The sequence below is a fragment of the Agelaius tricolor genome, unplaced genomic scaffold (assembly GCF_023055355.1).
Source record: "Agelaius tricolor isolate 1412-34295 unplaced genomic scaffold, bAgeTri1.0.p SCAF_8, whole genome shotgun sequence".
Taxonomy (NCBI): domain Eukaryota; kingdom Metazoa; phylum Chordata; class Aves; order Passeriformes; family Icteridae; genus Agelaius; species Agelaius tricolor.
This window is the reverse complement of record NW_027269268.1, coordinates 25,842,164-25,855,832: the sequence shown is the minus strand read 5'-3', so window position 1 is coordinate 25,855,832 and position 13,669 is coordinate 25,842,164. Positions and strand designations below refer to the sequence as shown.

Here is a 13,669-nt window from a genome sequence, read left to right as displayed (position 1 = left end):
TGCATACACAAAGACACTGGTGTAATTTGGTGAAGTGGAAAGGATGTTTTCCTTTGCTCACTAGAAATACCTTGGAGGAAAAGTGGAGTATATTCATGTAATTGAAAAAATGCAACATGACATTTTCTGTGAAGACTCTGAAGGTATGGTTGGTTCATAGATGTATTTATGAAATTTTGTGCAGACCATTCCATTGAATTATTTTTGGCTTTTGTAGTATCAGGTTATATTAGATGTCTGTTTACAGCAGGAATTTTGTAGATACTGTTGTACAACAAAACCAGATTTTGAAAGTTTTTTACTTATATTAGTTTAATTTTTTGCCTTTTAGCTCGTGTATTTCATCTACCTAGTTCTGTAATAATTCGGGTAACTAAGGATATCCAAATATATGCAAACACTATAATTTGCAAATACATTTCTGTACTGTGAACTGAAATAATTTAGAGTCATATTCAATAAAATAATTTGATTCACTCATTTGCAAGCCCTGGGAAGTCATAAGGGAGTTTAATGAAGATCCATTAGTTGAAGACTGAAAACAGTGGTGTAGAATTAACTTTTCTGCATTTGATATGTGCTCTCAATATCTAGTTTTTGTAGTAGAACTATTGATGTTTTTAAACTAGAAATATATATCCATCACTTTCAAGATAAGTTGCAGTGCTTTGCAATTTAAATGTACAGTACTTTAAGATGTTGTCTCAGATAAAGAAATAATGATGTCTTTGTGGGAGGACACTGAATTTCAAAAAGAGCAGAACTGAAAAGCTTTTTAAAGTATTTCATGCTTATTTACTAGTAAGACTAAGCTATATTTAATCTGGTGAACAGTTCCCTGTTTCAGGTGTTTAGGTATGTTTGGGAATTCTTCTCACTAATGAAGTACACTAAATCCAATGTTAAACAGATTCCCACTGCTTTATGATGCTATCAGCTAGCCCTTGCCTGGAAAGATTTCTCGTAGATGTTTGAGGAACACTTCATGGTGCTTTTTCTTAATTATCTGATGCTGTGTTTAGATGATTCTTTTATTATTTCTCTTTTATCAATTTATCTATTGTGTTAACATCACAAAAGTGCCTTGTCCTGTACAATTCACAGACTTGGCTCCTAGCTCAGGTTCACTGGATAATACACATCTGCTTCTCTGGTTATGGCTTGCAATTTGTTCCAGGATTTATTTCTGTGGGGTCATCGAATGGATTCTAAATTTTTTAGTGATTTTTAAAAGATTCTTTAGAAAGGATTTTTATTGAGGCTAGGCTGAGCCCATAATAAGAGATTTTGGTTGCCTTCAGTAGCAGTCTAAGCCCTTATTTCCTGCTGTCCTGACATCTTTGCTTTATGCCCAGATGTTAGGTTTAGAGTCACCATATAGAGGATTATTATTAGATAAAGTAAGAAGTTTTTCTGTTTGTTAGTTTGTTTTTAACATGGCCAAATCCTGGATTTAGGTGTCTGTTCAGACCCACAGATATGTCAGAAAAGTGGAAATGTGTTTGCAGGGTGACAGTGACTGTCCAGAGCTACAGCACCAGAGCTTCTTGAGCTGGCAGCATACTGAGAAAAGGGTGTGTGGGACTGTTTCTTTGGACTTACAGACCTGCTAAAATTTAGTCCTGCAAATCTCTCCTACTTTAAAAGCTGCCTTTTTGACCTATTTAACTTCTTGTATTTAAAAACCTGTTAATCTTTAATATTACAAATATAAGGAATGTTAAGATATACTCTTTACAGAATTTATTTTATGTGGAGGTTATCATTCAATTTTGCCACAATTTTACCATTTCCTGGTCAATTTTGTTATTCCAGGCTTCTTCAAAATGCAGATGTATTTATATTTCTGATGTATTAGATACTTCATAATAGATACTTCATATTAGATACTTCATATGAAAAGTCTACTGGATTCTGGTTTAGTTGGTTTAAAAAATTTAAACGCTGAAGTTGATTACAGTAAAATGAAATTGATTAAAATTCCCTATGTAACTTAAGAATACATAATGAAATACAAGAAAGACGAGTTCTCCAAGAGCCAAAAATAGAATCATTAAGGTTGGAAAAGCCCTCTGAGATCATGGAGTCCAACCTTTAACCCAGCCCTTCCAAGCCCACCACCAAACCGTGTTGCTGAATGCTACATCTGCACATCTTTTAACTACCCCCGGGGACAGTGGCTCAACTGCTTCCCTGGGCAGCCTCTTACAGTGCTTGGCAACCTTTTCAGGGAAAAAACTTTTTCCTACTATCCAATCTAAAACTTCCCTGGTGCAACTTGAGGCCTTTTCCTCTTTGTCCTATCATTCATTAGCTGTGAGAAAAGACCAACTCCCACCTCAAGGCAGTCTCCTCTCGAGGAGTTGGAAAGGGTGATAAGGTCTCCCCTGAGCTTCCTTTTCTCCAGGCTAAGCAACTTGTCTCCTTCAGATGTTCCTCATCAGATCTGTGATCCAGACCCTTCCCCAGCTCTGTTGCCTTCTCTGGACATGCTCCAGCACCTCAATGTAGGGAGGACCCCAAACTAAACACAGGATTCGAGGCATGGCTTCACCAGTGCTGTATTTTATAGCATCTTGTTTTGCAAGAGTAATCATCTTGACAAGTGAGACAGTAGGTGGGGGAATTTTCAAGAAGATGCATTTCTGCTCTTACAGGTCTGCAGATGTTTCTTTGCCCTTGTTGCCCTATTTGAAGAACCCAGAAGCCAGTTCTAACACACCCAGCATGTCTCTAAATTATGATTTAGTGTGTTTAGAAAAGGATAATATAATGCTTAACTGTTTGCTGGTGAAATATCACTATTGTGAATGTTCAAGTAGTCTTAAGGTGTTCTTTATTTTCTGCCAAATCAAAAAAGTGAACATTTTGATATAAAAATAAAAAACAAAAGTGCTTTAATAAAGCTGTTGAAAACTTAAAAAGTATGCCAGGGAAGTGTGTTCTTGCATTTCTCCTTGTCTTAATGGGTTTGGATATCTTTGCAGAATATTTGAGAGTTCCTTATTATATATAGAAGAACTTCCATATAATTGTCCTAATTTTGTTGTCACTTACATCAGTCTGAGCCCAAAATAGCTATGTTTTTCAGCAGTTTAAACAAACAGGATCATTTCTGAATTGTCACAAATAATAAGACTCTGACTCTGTGGAATTTCTCATTTCCATCTCTTTTTGAGCTATGTGTAACCTATTCTCTTGTAAACTTTCAAGTAATACCCAAAAGACAAAACACAAAAAAAGGGGAATGTTCTTGAAGCAGAGATCATAGATATTTGTGAGGGGGAGAATTTCTTATAATTTAGTCACTGCACAAGTAGCTTAAAAAGATGATTTTTAGCTCAGTGAAGATGATTGTTTTAAAGGGAGTGGAGAAGGAATGTGTGAAGTATTTGAAATTTTGAAAAAGAGATCAAGCTTTAGTAGGTTTGTTCCAGAGGAAGAACAGAGACTGGCAGATTCAATTTTACTTTTTTAGCACTTATTTTAACTTATATTATCAGTACTTAAAATACCATGTTATGAATCAGTGTAATGGCATTTTTATGTTCGTTTTAGAAAAACTTTATTTGCAGCAGTGAGCAAAATAGAAACACACAGTACTTTGTGTCAGATGGTTATAACCAGTGTCAGATGGTTATAAATTGGTACTAGCTGTTTTTCTGTTTTTTTGTTTGAGAACTTTTGTGTAGTACAGCTGCAACCATTGCAGGGCAGCTAGAAACTCAGTGCTCATGTCCCAGACCTTACTAATATAGAACGTTAGGAACGTGGGTGATTTTTTTATAGAAGCCTGATAGAGACTTTACACAGTTGTCCTTGAGTCTTCAGTATGGAGAGTTCTGAGCACTCTTGAGAGGAGAATTTCTTGTGTAGAAGCCACCTCCATACACACAGCCACCTTAATTTTTGAAGAACTGCTCACAAGTTAGAAACCAAACTACACAACCAATGATGTTCAGGGATTTAAATCTAAACTTTTAATTACTTCTTTGGCCACCTACAGAAAAACTTCCACTCTAGCCTTCTTACTGAAGTTGTACATTCATATGTCCAGATGGAACCTAGTGTTCAGAAAGATTGCTCTTCTGAACATCCAGCTGTAGTTAGCCATTCTGCTTTTTATGCTATGCAGTGAATTTTACGTGGCAAATATAGTCTCTGGGAAAAGAAACAAAAATTTGAGGTTCTTCTTTTTCAGAACGTTCTTATCAAGTTACTGAGGTAGGCTATTTCTTATTTGTTCTCTTTTTTTTTTTATAAATTTCAGATTTCTAGCTGCACAGTGATTAATTTTCATGTTGAAGTTAAAAGGTGTTGATTCTCAGTAGATATGTTGCATAGTAAGATGGGCTTTTCTTGCTAAGAATCCACAGCAGTGTGAGGAGGGTCTATGTGTGCACATGCAAATTTTGAATGCTGATCATTGTACAATTTAGGCAAAAGATAGCAATTACCACTATTAATTTTAATTTAAGCATTTTTCTGGGCTGTGTTAGCTGGCAATATCAACTGAGTATTTATGTGCTCTGCCTTGCTCTCCTCCCTACTGTTATTGGAAATTGTGGTGCTGAGATTCTGCAATTATCTAGACCCACAACACTTGTCAGTGAGAAATCATTCTATAGCAGGTGAGAAATTGTCATCTTTCAAAATGGAGAAGTAAAGATACTCATGGTCCTCAGGTATGTTCAGGAATCGTGTGATTTATCAAAGGAGGCAATATGAGTCATTCCCTTCTATGGCTCTGTCTGCCTTGGGTTATAACTAGGCATTTGACCTGATTATTAATATTTTATTTAAAACTTTTAGATAATTTAATTCTTTTTTTAATTTTTTTTTTTCTCCCTGAGAAAGATGAAAACTTTGCAAAGAAGTCAAGACTTGCCTTTTAAAGTAGTGGGGTGCACAAAACATAGCTGAAGTTTTGGTAATGGAAACAAAATATGTAGTTGCTTCTATTTTGCCCATCAGAAATGAATCAGAACATTGGAGGACTTTAAGTCTATTAAGTTTAAGACTTTGTCCTTAACCTTTTTTCACCTTTCATTTTACTTGGGAGTGGAAAGTACGGAACATGTTAGAATGCACTTAAAAGATTGTGGAATAATGATCATTTACTCTGGTTTCTGCTGAAGTGCTACTATTAAGAATATTCTTATGTTATGGCTTGCTAGTCTTTATTTCCTATTATATTCCCTATAAAAATGATGTTCTGAGTAATGTCAGTTTTGGGGAGTGCCAGCTGTAAACTAGCTTACAGAAGGGATGATGGGAAGCTTTACTTAATTGCGTTCTCAAATTTGAACTATAAATAAATAGATCTATTAGTAATAATTCAATTAAGTTTTCAGATATTAATTACTTCCTTACCATGTGAGAAGATCAAATCCATACTAATCTATAAAAGTCAGCAGGAGTTCCTAACGGCAGAGCAACTTACTTGTCATTTACAATGCAAGTTCTTAGAGAAATAGTAGATGATAAAAACCATTTTATACTTTTGATATGCTTTTTGTGACAGTGATATTTTTCTGCTTGTTGAAATTTAGGTAACATGACATTTCATGGTATTGTAGCCAGATACCTAGACAAATGTACAGTAGGCATGCAGACAAGTAACCTATAGCAAGTACACTTTTCTGAATATTAGAAGCTGTGTAAAGCTGAACTTTATCAAATTGTTCAAGCTCATATCAGACCTGCATCTTTAGAAGCTGGTTGTATGTGACATTGTAGGAAGTCAGCTGATACAGTATTCAAGAGATGATTTCTGACAAGACTTGCATAAACATATTTCTTATGTCTAGAATCTCCTCTACATAGTGCAAACTTTACCTGTTTTCAATAGCAGTGTAATTGTGCTGTACAACTGATGTTTTCATTTCAGTTATGGGGATGGGAGGGGAAGCCTCTAATTTTCATAAATAGGATGATATTTTAGTAAATGTTGATTGGGTAAAAACTTGGATTGATACCTGTTCATGTTGAAGACAATAGCTGTGAGGAATACATCCCACTGGAGGATTTTGACCCTTGTGATGATTTTTGTTGTGAATATTGTACTTTTTCAAAGCTGCTTATTTTGGCAGGAATGGAAAGAAACATGCAGTGTTGTCTTTGCAAGTCTGCATAGTCTGAATGAGGTGGGGGGTGCCAGGAATTTTTTGTTAGGGATAGCTAGAAGATGGACTGAAGAAATAGACTTAGTGCCATGTAGTTCTTGATATAAATATTTTAGTTATCTGCTTAGCGGGAAACTATGATACTTTTCCTGAAATAACTTTATGCATTTCCATAGTAGATTAAGATATTTAGGATGATTCCTTGTAGAGACCAGACAGACACATAGTCAGATGTGTCCCTGCATTGTATGGGGAGTGCAGTTCTTCCCCAGCATGAAGAACTTCAGACCCTGGATTTGAAAACTGTTTTTCTTGTGGTTTAGGCTTTATTTCTCATGAAAATTATTCATTTGTCAGTTCCAAGTATCAAATAAAACAGGCTCAAGAGAAAGAAAGGCAAGCCATTTCCATGCTTTTGTAAATATCTAATTTTTTTTAGTCCTTTCAAAGCTGGCAAAATTAGTAACGCGATCTGATTTGGATGCTATGTACTTTATAGTATAGGATTGACTAGAGCATTTGGTGTTCAAAGAGAAAAAAGAGGAAGACTTATAGTGTTTTTCATGATTTCTAGCAAAATTTCTTTCTATGTTCTTTCTTATTTTATCCTCTGGCTTGTTGTTAGTCCAGGCAGACATTTACCCTTCAGTTAGTTCAATTTTTCACATTGCAAAAATTTGCGCTTTTTTATCTGATCCCTGCATTGCTGTTTTAAAAAAAAAGTTTCCAAGAATATACATTCTTCTTCGACTTCTCCATCAGTAAAAGTTCAGTAACTAAGTTTCAAGAAAAAGTACTGGGAAAAGGGAGGCCATGTGTCACACATAAGGCGAGGAAAAAACACTTTTACAGGGAGCTCACAGCTGACAGAGAACAAGTTCATCAGGTCATGGAGTGATAATGTGAGCTTGTGTCAGTGGCAAGACTGTGAGTGCTGAACAGGCTTTTGAATATAAAAATGGTCTTGTGATTTTGGCACCTGTGGCTCTGCTGGCTTGCTCACCTTGCTTAGTGAGTCTGTACCTCACCTGAGGTGATCAAGGGTTACATACAGGGCATGATGACCACTGAGTCAGCAAATAGCAAAAGGTGATATTATATCAGTAAATACTGAAAGTCCTTGTTTCCATTTGATACCCATCTTCATGTTGTCATAAAGACAAAGTGGGAAATTACAATCTCTTCTTTGTTAAGTTGGGTTCCACCTGTAATGTTTTGCCAAAATGTAACGTATTGCCAAAACTGTATTTTGTGGCTAGCTAAATTTGATGGAACTGTCCAAAAATACCTTCATATTCCCAAGAACTGTAGAAATGAAGCAACCATTTCAGTAGGAATGGTTACAAGATCTCCTCTGTTGATCCTTTTTCTGTAACCTGTTTCCTACTTGGTATTAAACTCAGTGTCCTTATATGATTTCAGATTTCTGTTACTCATGGGTTTTTTTTATTTCATTAGCCTATTCTATTTTACAGAAGAGTTATCTGAAGATAGGCAATGTTCCAGTATTGCTACCTTAGTGTCTCCATCAGGGAACATTCTGGGAAGAGGTACTTGGACCAGTACCTTAAATGATTACTAGTGGCTGACATTACATTCTGCCTGACTTCAAGCAGAGAAAATATGTTAAATGGAATCTAAATTCTAAAGTAAATTGGAGAAGGATATGCTCTCCTTAATTTTGATTCCAACTCTCTAATCCTAGTTCAGTCATTTTTTTGGCTGCAGTTCCTTCCCATTTGTATAGAATTGTTGTAACCAGATTTATTCTGGATTATCTGTGCTGGTTTTATGGCTAGTTTGCCATAGAAATAAAAATGTGTGGAAGAATACCTCTTTTCATATGTCTTTTGTTGCAGTTAATAAAATACTTCTTTTCTGTCTGCATTGAATTATTATTATACCAATGATTCCATCACTTTACTGCTTTGATGGTAGTTTGATATATTTGTTTTTGCACAGCTGAATGTATTATTAAAAAAAACCCTGAAAAAGTCACTGCTCAGACTATTTAATCACACTTAGCACTACAACATCATGCATCAAAACTGCAACTAATGATCAGCTTGGTCTTGTTTTTTGGGTACATGTATGGTTAGGAGGTTTAGGTTAATATCCTCTGTCAAGTCACACAGAGATGTGGTTAAAAGATTACTTTAGATTGTGAAGAACAGAAGAAACATGAATTTTCTTTCAGAAAATATATAGGCAAATGTATGGTGTCAGGCACATGGTGTGGTTGTTGGGAATGCCCTGTGCAGGGCCAACAGTTGGACTTGATGGTTCTCGTGGGTCCCTTCCAACTCAGAATACTCTGTGATGCTGTGCTATTTTATAAGCAGATGCAAGAAGTGGGGAAATAGCATTTCTGAAACACAGCTGTATACTGCACAGTAATATGCTAATGTGAAGAAGAACACAGGAAAACTGAATTCCAGTTGTTCATAGCTTACTTGATTAAAAAAGGGATACCAATAGAGGTGAAAAAACCAGTTTTGGAATATTTAGATTACTCGAAAGGACACCATGAAGATTGGAGAAGGGAGAAGGTGATTGTCTCTTGAGAGTGCTTAAATTGGAAGATGGTTTTCAATATTATAGCCATGTAGGCATGGCTACTCCAGGAAGATGTAAATTTAGTGGTAAGCAACAAACAACATTATTTGCCTCTTCCAGTATTATAGCCAGAAATCACTGTTCGTAGTTGGAATTGTACTTCAAAAATGAGTATGGATTATGACTAAAGGACCAGCTAAAAAAAACAAAGCAAAAAACAAACCACAAAGCAGAAAAAGAAACCTAGAAGGAGGTAAAATTTGTGTTTAAAGATGTCACACAAATGACTCACCTGTGTATTTTAGTTTACTAAATCTCATCTGAGTAATAATTTCTTAGTAAATTCAGTGTCATTGTTCACCATGTAATGTTGAGTAGGAAGAACCCAGTTGTGTCATAGTAAGCACTTAAGGGAAACTGTTTTTAAGGTAGCAATACCGTTATTTGGGGATTGCAGTCAGAGAGTGGCAATTGTTAAAAGAATATAGCAGGTACTTACCTACACAACAGCTGTATTTTTTCCTGGTTGCTTTCAGTCTAGCACTGTACAAGCAGCAGGCCAACCCCCTCCACATACTGGGTGGGTTTTATGTGTGGTCTTTCTCGCCTTAATTTCATATTCTAGATAACTGTTAACAACTTTCTAAAACTATTTTCAGCTTTAGATCCGGCTAAAGATCCATGTTTGAAGATGAAATGTAGTCGCCATAAGGTCTGTGTTGCACAGGATCAACAAACTGCAGTTTGCATTAGTCATCGAAGGCTTACACACAGGTAAATACTTCAAAAGTTAATCCTATAGACATTGCTGTAGTGTTCATGACTTGTAAACCATAAATCCATTTTAATTAGTTTAATTACTTAACAACATGTGAGCAGAGTAGAAGTGGATTTTAGAAGTCATTATGTATACATAATTTGATTATAATGTTTACTACTTGATTCTTCTGAACTAGAATATTAAAAAAGTATACATATTTAAGTATTGCAAGCTGCCGGTACAAATGCATTTAGGGAAATACCCACTGTGCCAGTACTAAAGGAATAAAATTATTGTGATAGTATCCTACTGCTGTACATTACTTTGACATCATCACTTTTTATATGAAGCTAGAGAACTCAAAACTGCCTGCTGAAGTGTAGATAACAGCCTGATGCAGTGTAAGTTGTTTGAGATTGGTGGGAGTTTTTTCCTCTCTTCTTTTTCTCCTGTGCATTCTGATTTTCTTTGCATGCAGGACTGGTTAAATGTGAGGAGAAAATACATAACAATTTCATATGTTTTTGTGGCTTTATCTGAGGCAGAAATATGAATATGTAGGACCTGAGCCATACACTTAGTTGTGTGCTAAGGAGATGGAGTCAAATTGCATTTTCGATGTGACATTGTTCTTTTTTTCACGCTTCATTAGGGGAAACAGGACACAGTAGAATGGCTAAATTTCAATAAATTGATTTAAATAAGTGTCTGTTAAAGTGCTTTGCTCAGTAGGGGCTGTAAAGAGCTGAGGAAAATAAGACTTCCTTGTGTGTTGGAAGTGGATAATTTCAAGTACAGTTTTATGAATGATACAAGGAACGTTCTTCTGAGTGTCTCGTTATGTTAAATACATCCATCTGGAGCTTTTCAAACAAGCAAGATAGTACATAGTGAAAGGAACAGCTTAAACTGTTCTGGATCTGCAGCTGTACTTAATTAACAAAAGACCAGTATTTGTGGAGTTTCACTGTTTATATTAAACAATCTCTGTGTAGAGCTAGACATTTTAGTTTGATAATTCTTGCAGCATATATAGCACCTTATTATCAGACAAAGGTAGGTAGCCTGCTTTCAACTTCTTGTGAAGTGTCGGGAATGTGTGAGTGTTAACTGTGAACAAACAATATAATAATTCAAAGTTTCTAAGTATTACATGTCATGGAAAACTATGCAAATAATGACATTTTCTAGTTAATTATACTTGCAGTAGGTGATGACTGAAAACTCTTTTAGATTAGATGAAGATGTCTACTCTTGAATTAAGAAACTTTTTGACATCAGCCTTCATCCCTGTATTATTCCTCCCACAATTCTTAGTACTCTTTTAGAAAGGTAATATTTTAAAAGATAAAGCTTGCTTGAATATAATGCAGTCAATAATGGGAAACTTTGGAATGGCAGAAACTTGATTGTAAAAAGCACTGTAAATCTAGTCTCGTAAGGTAGATGAGGCAATTTTTTACCTACCTGTGCTGAGCCAGGGCAGGGTTTTCCCAAGCTTAGACCTCCTTATTCTTCCAGATTACCACATAGAAGGAAAAATAATTTGCTTTGTGCTTTTTTTTCCTATAAAAAGGTTTTCCTTCATGCAGTTTCTGACCTTTTTTGTAGCATGATGGGATTAAAGTATGAGTATCATAAACACAAGGAGATGTGTCTGCTGGGTCTCTTTACCATGACTGAGTTTCTTTGCCCAACATGTTATTCCTTCACTTGTATCTGCAGTTTGCATACTGGTTATCAGTAGGGCCATCTGTTTCTCAGAGTTCCCAAAGGACTAGTACACTCTGTATGAGTCTTGGTAAAAATTACATGAGAAAACATAACCTGACACTTGATAATATAACCTATCTACCAGTCTCCATTTCTAATATGTCATTTGTGTGTCATCTGTTGTAAATAAACATTTACAAAATTTTCATCCCAGTAATCCTTCCTTTTTGCTTAGTTTGTGTATGTGCACATGTGGTGTTCTTCTCAGATTGGATAATATGAATAATTTAAAAAAGGCAGCTGGGGATGTTTTCTGAAAAAAATAGTCAGGACCTTTTTCATGAATATTGGGAACTCTTCATAAGGAACTTGCCCATAGATTTTAATTTGGACATATTTGCTGTATAGATCCATAGAAGTCCCAGAGATTTTTACCAAGACTCTTGCAAAGGAAAAGTATTTTAAAGTATGTGAATTGATACAGTGGCAAAGATGATCCCCAGGAGACTGTCAGGGAAGAGGAGACTTTGCACACTTCCAAGATAAATAAAATGTTTATGGGCACCTTTGGACTACCCGCAGGGAAGGAGGCATGAAATATAGTTACAGCTGAAGAGATTTTTCTGTAGTGTCATGAAATGCTCTGATTTATAGTTGAATTCTCTATTACTAGAAGCAGCTTTCCCAAGCAGCCCTATTACCTCATTCATAAATTTCTGTTTATAAATTCTGTTACTTTATTTAGGTAATAGCATAGAGAAGTTGCTAATCAGTGAAGACTGATAATTGTATCAAATTGAGGACTCAGTAATTTCTTTTGTTGTTTGTAAGAAACTAACTTGCAGAAAAAACACATAGGCATAGACATGGTTATTCAGTCCCTGCTGTCCTAGGTATTCTTCTTTGTACAGTGCAATCTCCAAACTATTGTAGCCCAGGGCCCCTCAGCACCACACAGTGAAGCATGGGTGGATATCCCAGCCACCTGCAAGGCTGGTAGTGACATGATATGACAAGGTCCCAACAGGATCAATTAATGTGACAGCACACTTTAGTGATGATTCTACCTGTGCTTTCAGAAGTATTACAATTTCTATTAGATTGGGGATCTCAGCACTGTGATCTTATTGCAGTGTGCTTGCATTTGTATAGTTTCAAAACCAGCTACTGTGTCTCACTGTCCTTTTCATGGAGTTGTGGGTCAGTCAAGCCTATGGTTTTGCTCTTTCCTCAGTTTCCATGGCAGCTGAGATCATGGTCTCCCCTCAGTCTCCTCTCATGGCTCATTTCCTTTTCTGGTAGACTGCCAAGATGGCAAGTCCTCTCCCAGCACACTCCTGCAGGGCCACAGCACAAGAGCTTCCTTTATGTGCTGTCCTGGAAAGACTGAATAGCGTTTGACAAAAAGATGAAATAGGTGTTGTAGATCATTGGTCATGAGAATAGTTGGAAGTACCAGGACTTTGAAAACACAGGGACGTGCTTAAAGGAGCAAGGTTTTTGTTGGTAGCAGGTAACAGCACTTGCCTCTCTGCTGGCTTTAACTGTGTTGGAAACTGTGTTCTGTGTTCTGCACACTTAGCTCTCTGCTGGGAAAGTTAATGTACTTGAGGGGAAAATATGCAGGATATGTATATAAATGTTCATGTTATTCCCCTGTGGATTGCTGTGGAAAGGGAGTATCTGCCAGCACTACAATGCATCATAAACAGGTAATTCAAACTATGGTGTAAAATAGAATTTTCATTGATTCTTTGAAATTTGGGAATTTGTCATTAACTTTTCCTTTTGGTTGAATGGTGTTTTGTCATCCCATTGTGCTTTCCAGTTTATCTTTGTTGGTTAAGTAAAAGGACTTTATGGGGAAAAAAACCTGTAAAAGGTGTCTATATGAAATAATGAAATGCTTCAGAGTATGCCTTATTCCATTACAAATACAGCCTGGAGAATATTAAATACAGTATTGGTTATCTTGGGATGTGTTGATGTGAGTGTTACGGTGACAGGCAGGATATTCATCACACTGGGAGAAATCATCTACTCATTTTAGTTTCCAATCTCTTCACTCTCAGGAGATTTAGTTATTTGCATCTGTGGTACTAAGAATCTCTGGCAACTGTGAGTTCACCCCAGTGAGCTTGGGGAAGAGGAAAGAAGTGATGTGAGTGTTCTGCCAGAAGGCATTTGGACAGGAATAAAAAGGATGAGTCAGAGGAGAGGGCTGTAGGTGGTAATGGACATTTCCTAATGCCCACAATGGTATGTGTGCTTTTTGTGTATTCAGCACAGCAGGTGGTGGAGATAAATCCTCAAATTTCCATGTACTTCTTGTTGCCACTTTGAGTGAGGAAAGAAAGGATATGTGCAGACACCATGACGTGCAGGAGCTCATTAAGGCCATGCAAGATGGTAACTAACCAGGCTCAGAAAACTGGAAAAGTTAGTCAAGCATTGACCTATCCTAGATTCAGGTCCTGATAAGTAGTGTGTTAACTTTCTTTTATATTTGAAAGGG

The 13,669-nt window shown here is 36.3% G+C and overlaps 1 protein-coding gene across 4 annotated transcripts in view; it reads left to right on the top strand.

Moving 5' to 3' along the window:
• The window catches only part of SPOCK3 (SPARC (osteonectin), cwcv and kazal like domains proteoglycan 3), a 166,459-nt gene that overhangs the window by 63,995 nt on the left and 88,795 nt on the right, over nucleotides 1–13,669 (top strand). For 3 of the 4 annotated variants that reach the window (XM_071432017.1, XM_071432015.1, XM_071432016.1), the window contains one exon: nucleotides 9,341–9,455. The exons of the other annotated variant lie outside the window; for it this stretch is intronic. In XM_071432017.1, coding sequence (XP_071288118.1) covers nucleotides 9,341–9,455 — 115 coding nt within the window. The remainder of the gene's footprint in view (nucleotides 1–9,340; nucleotides 9,456–13,669) is intronic. 4 annotated transcript variants of the gene reach the window in all.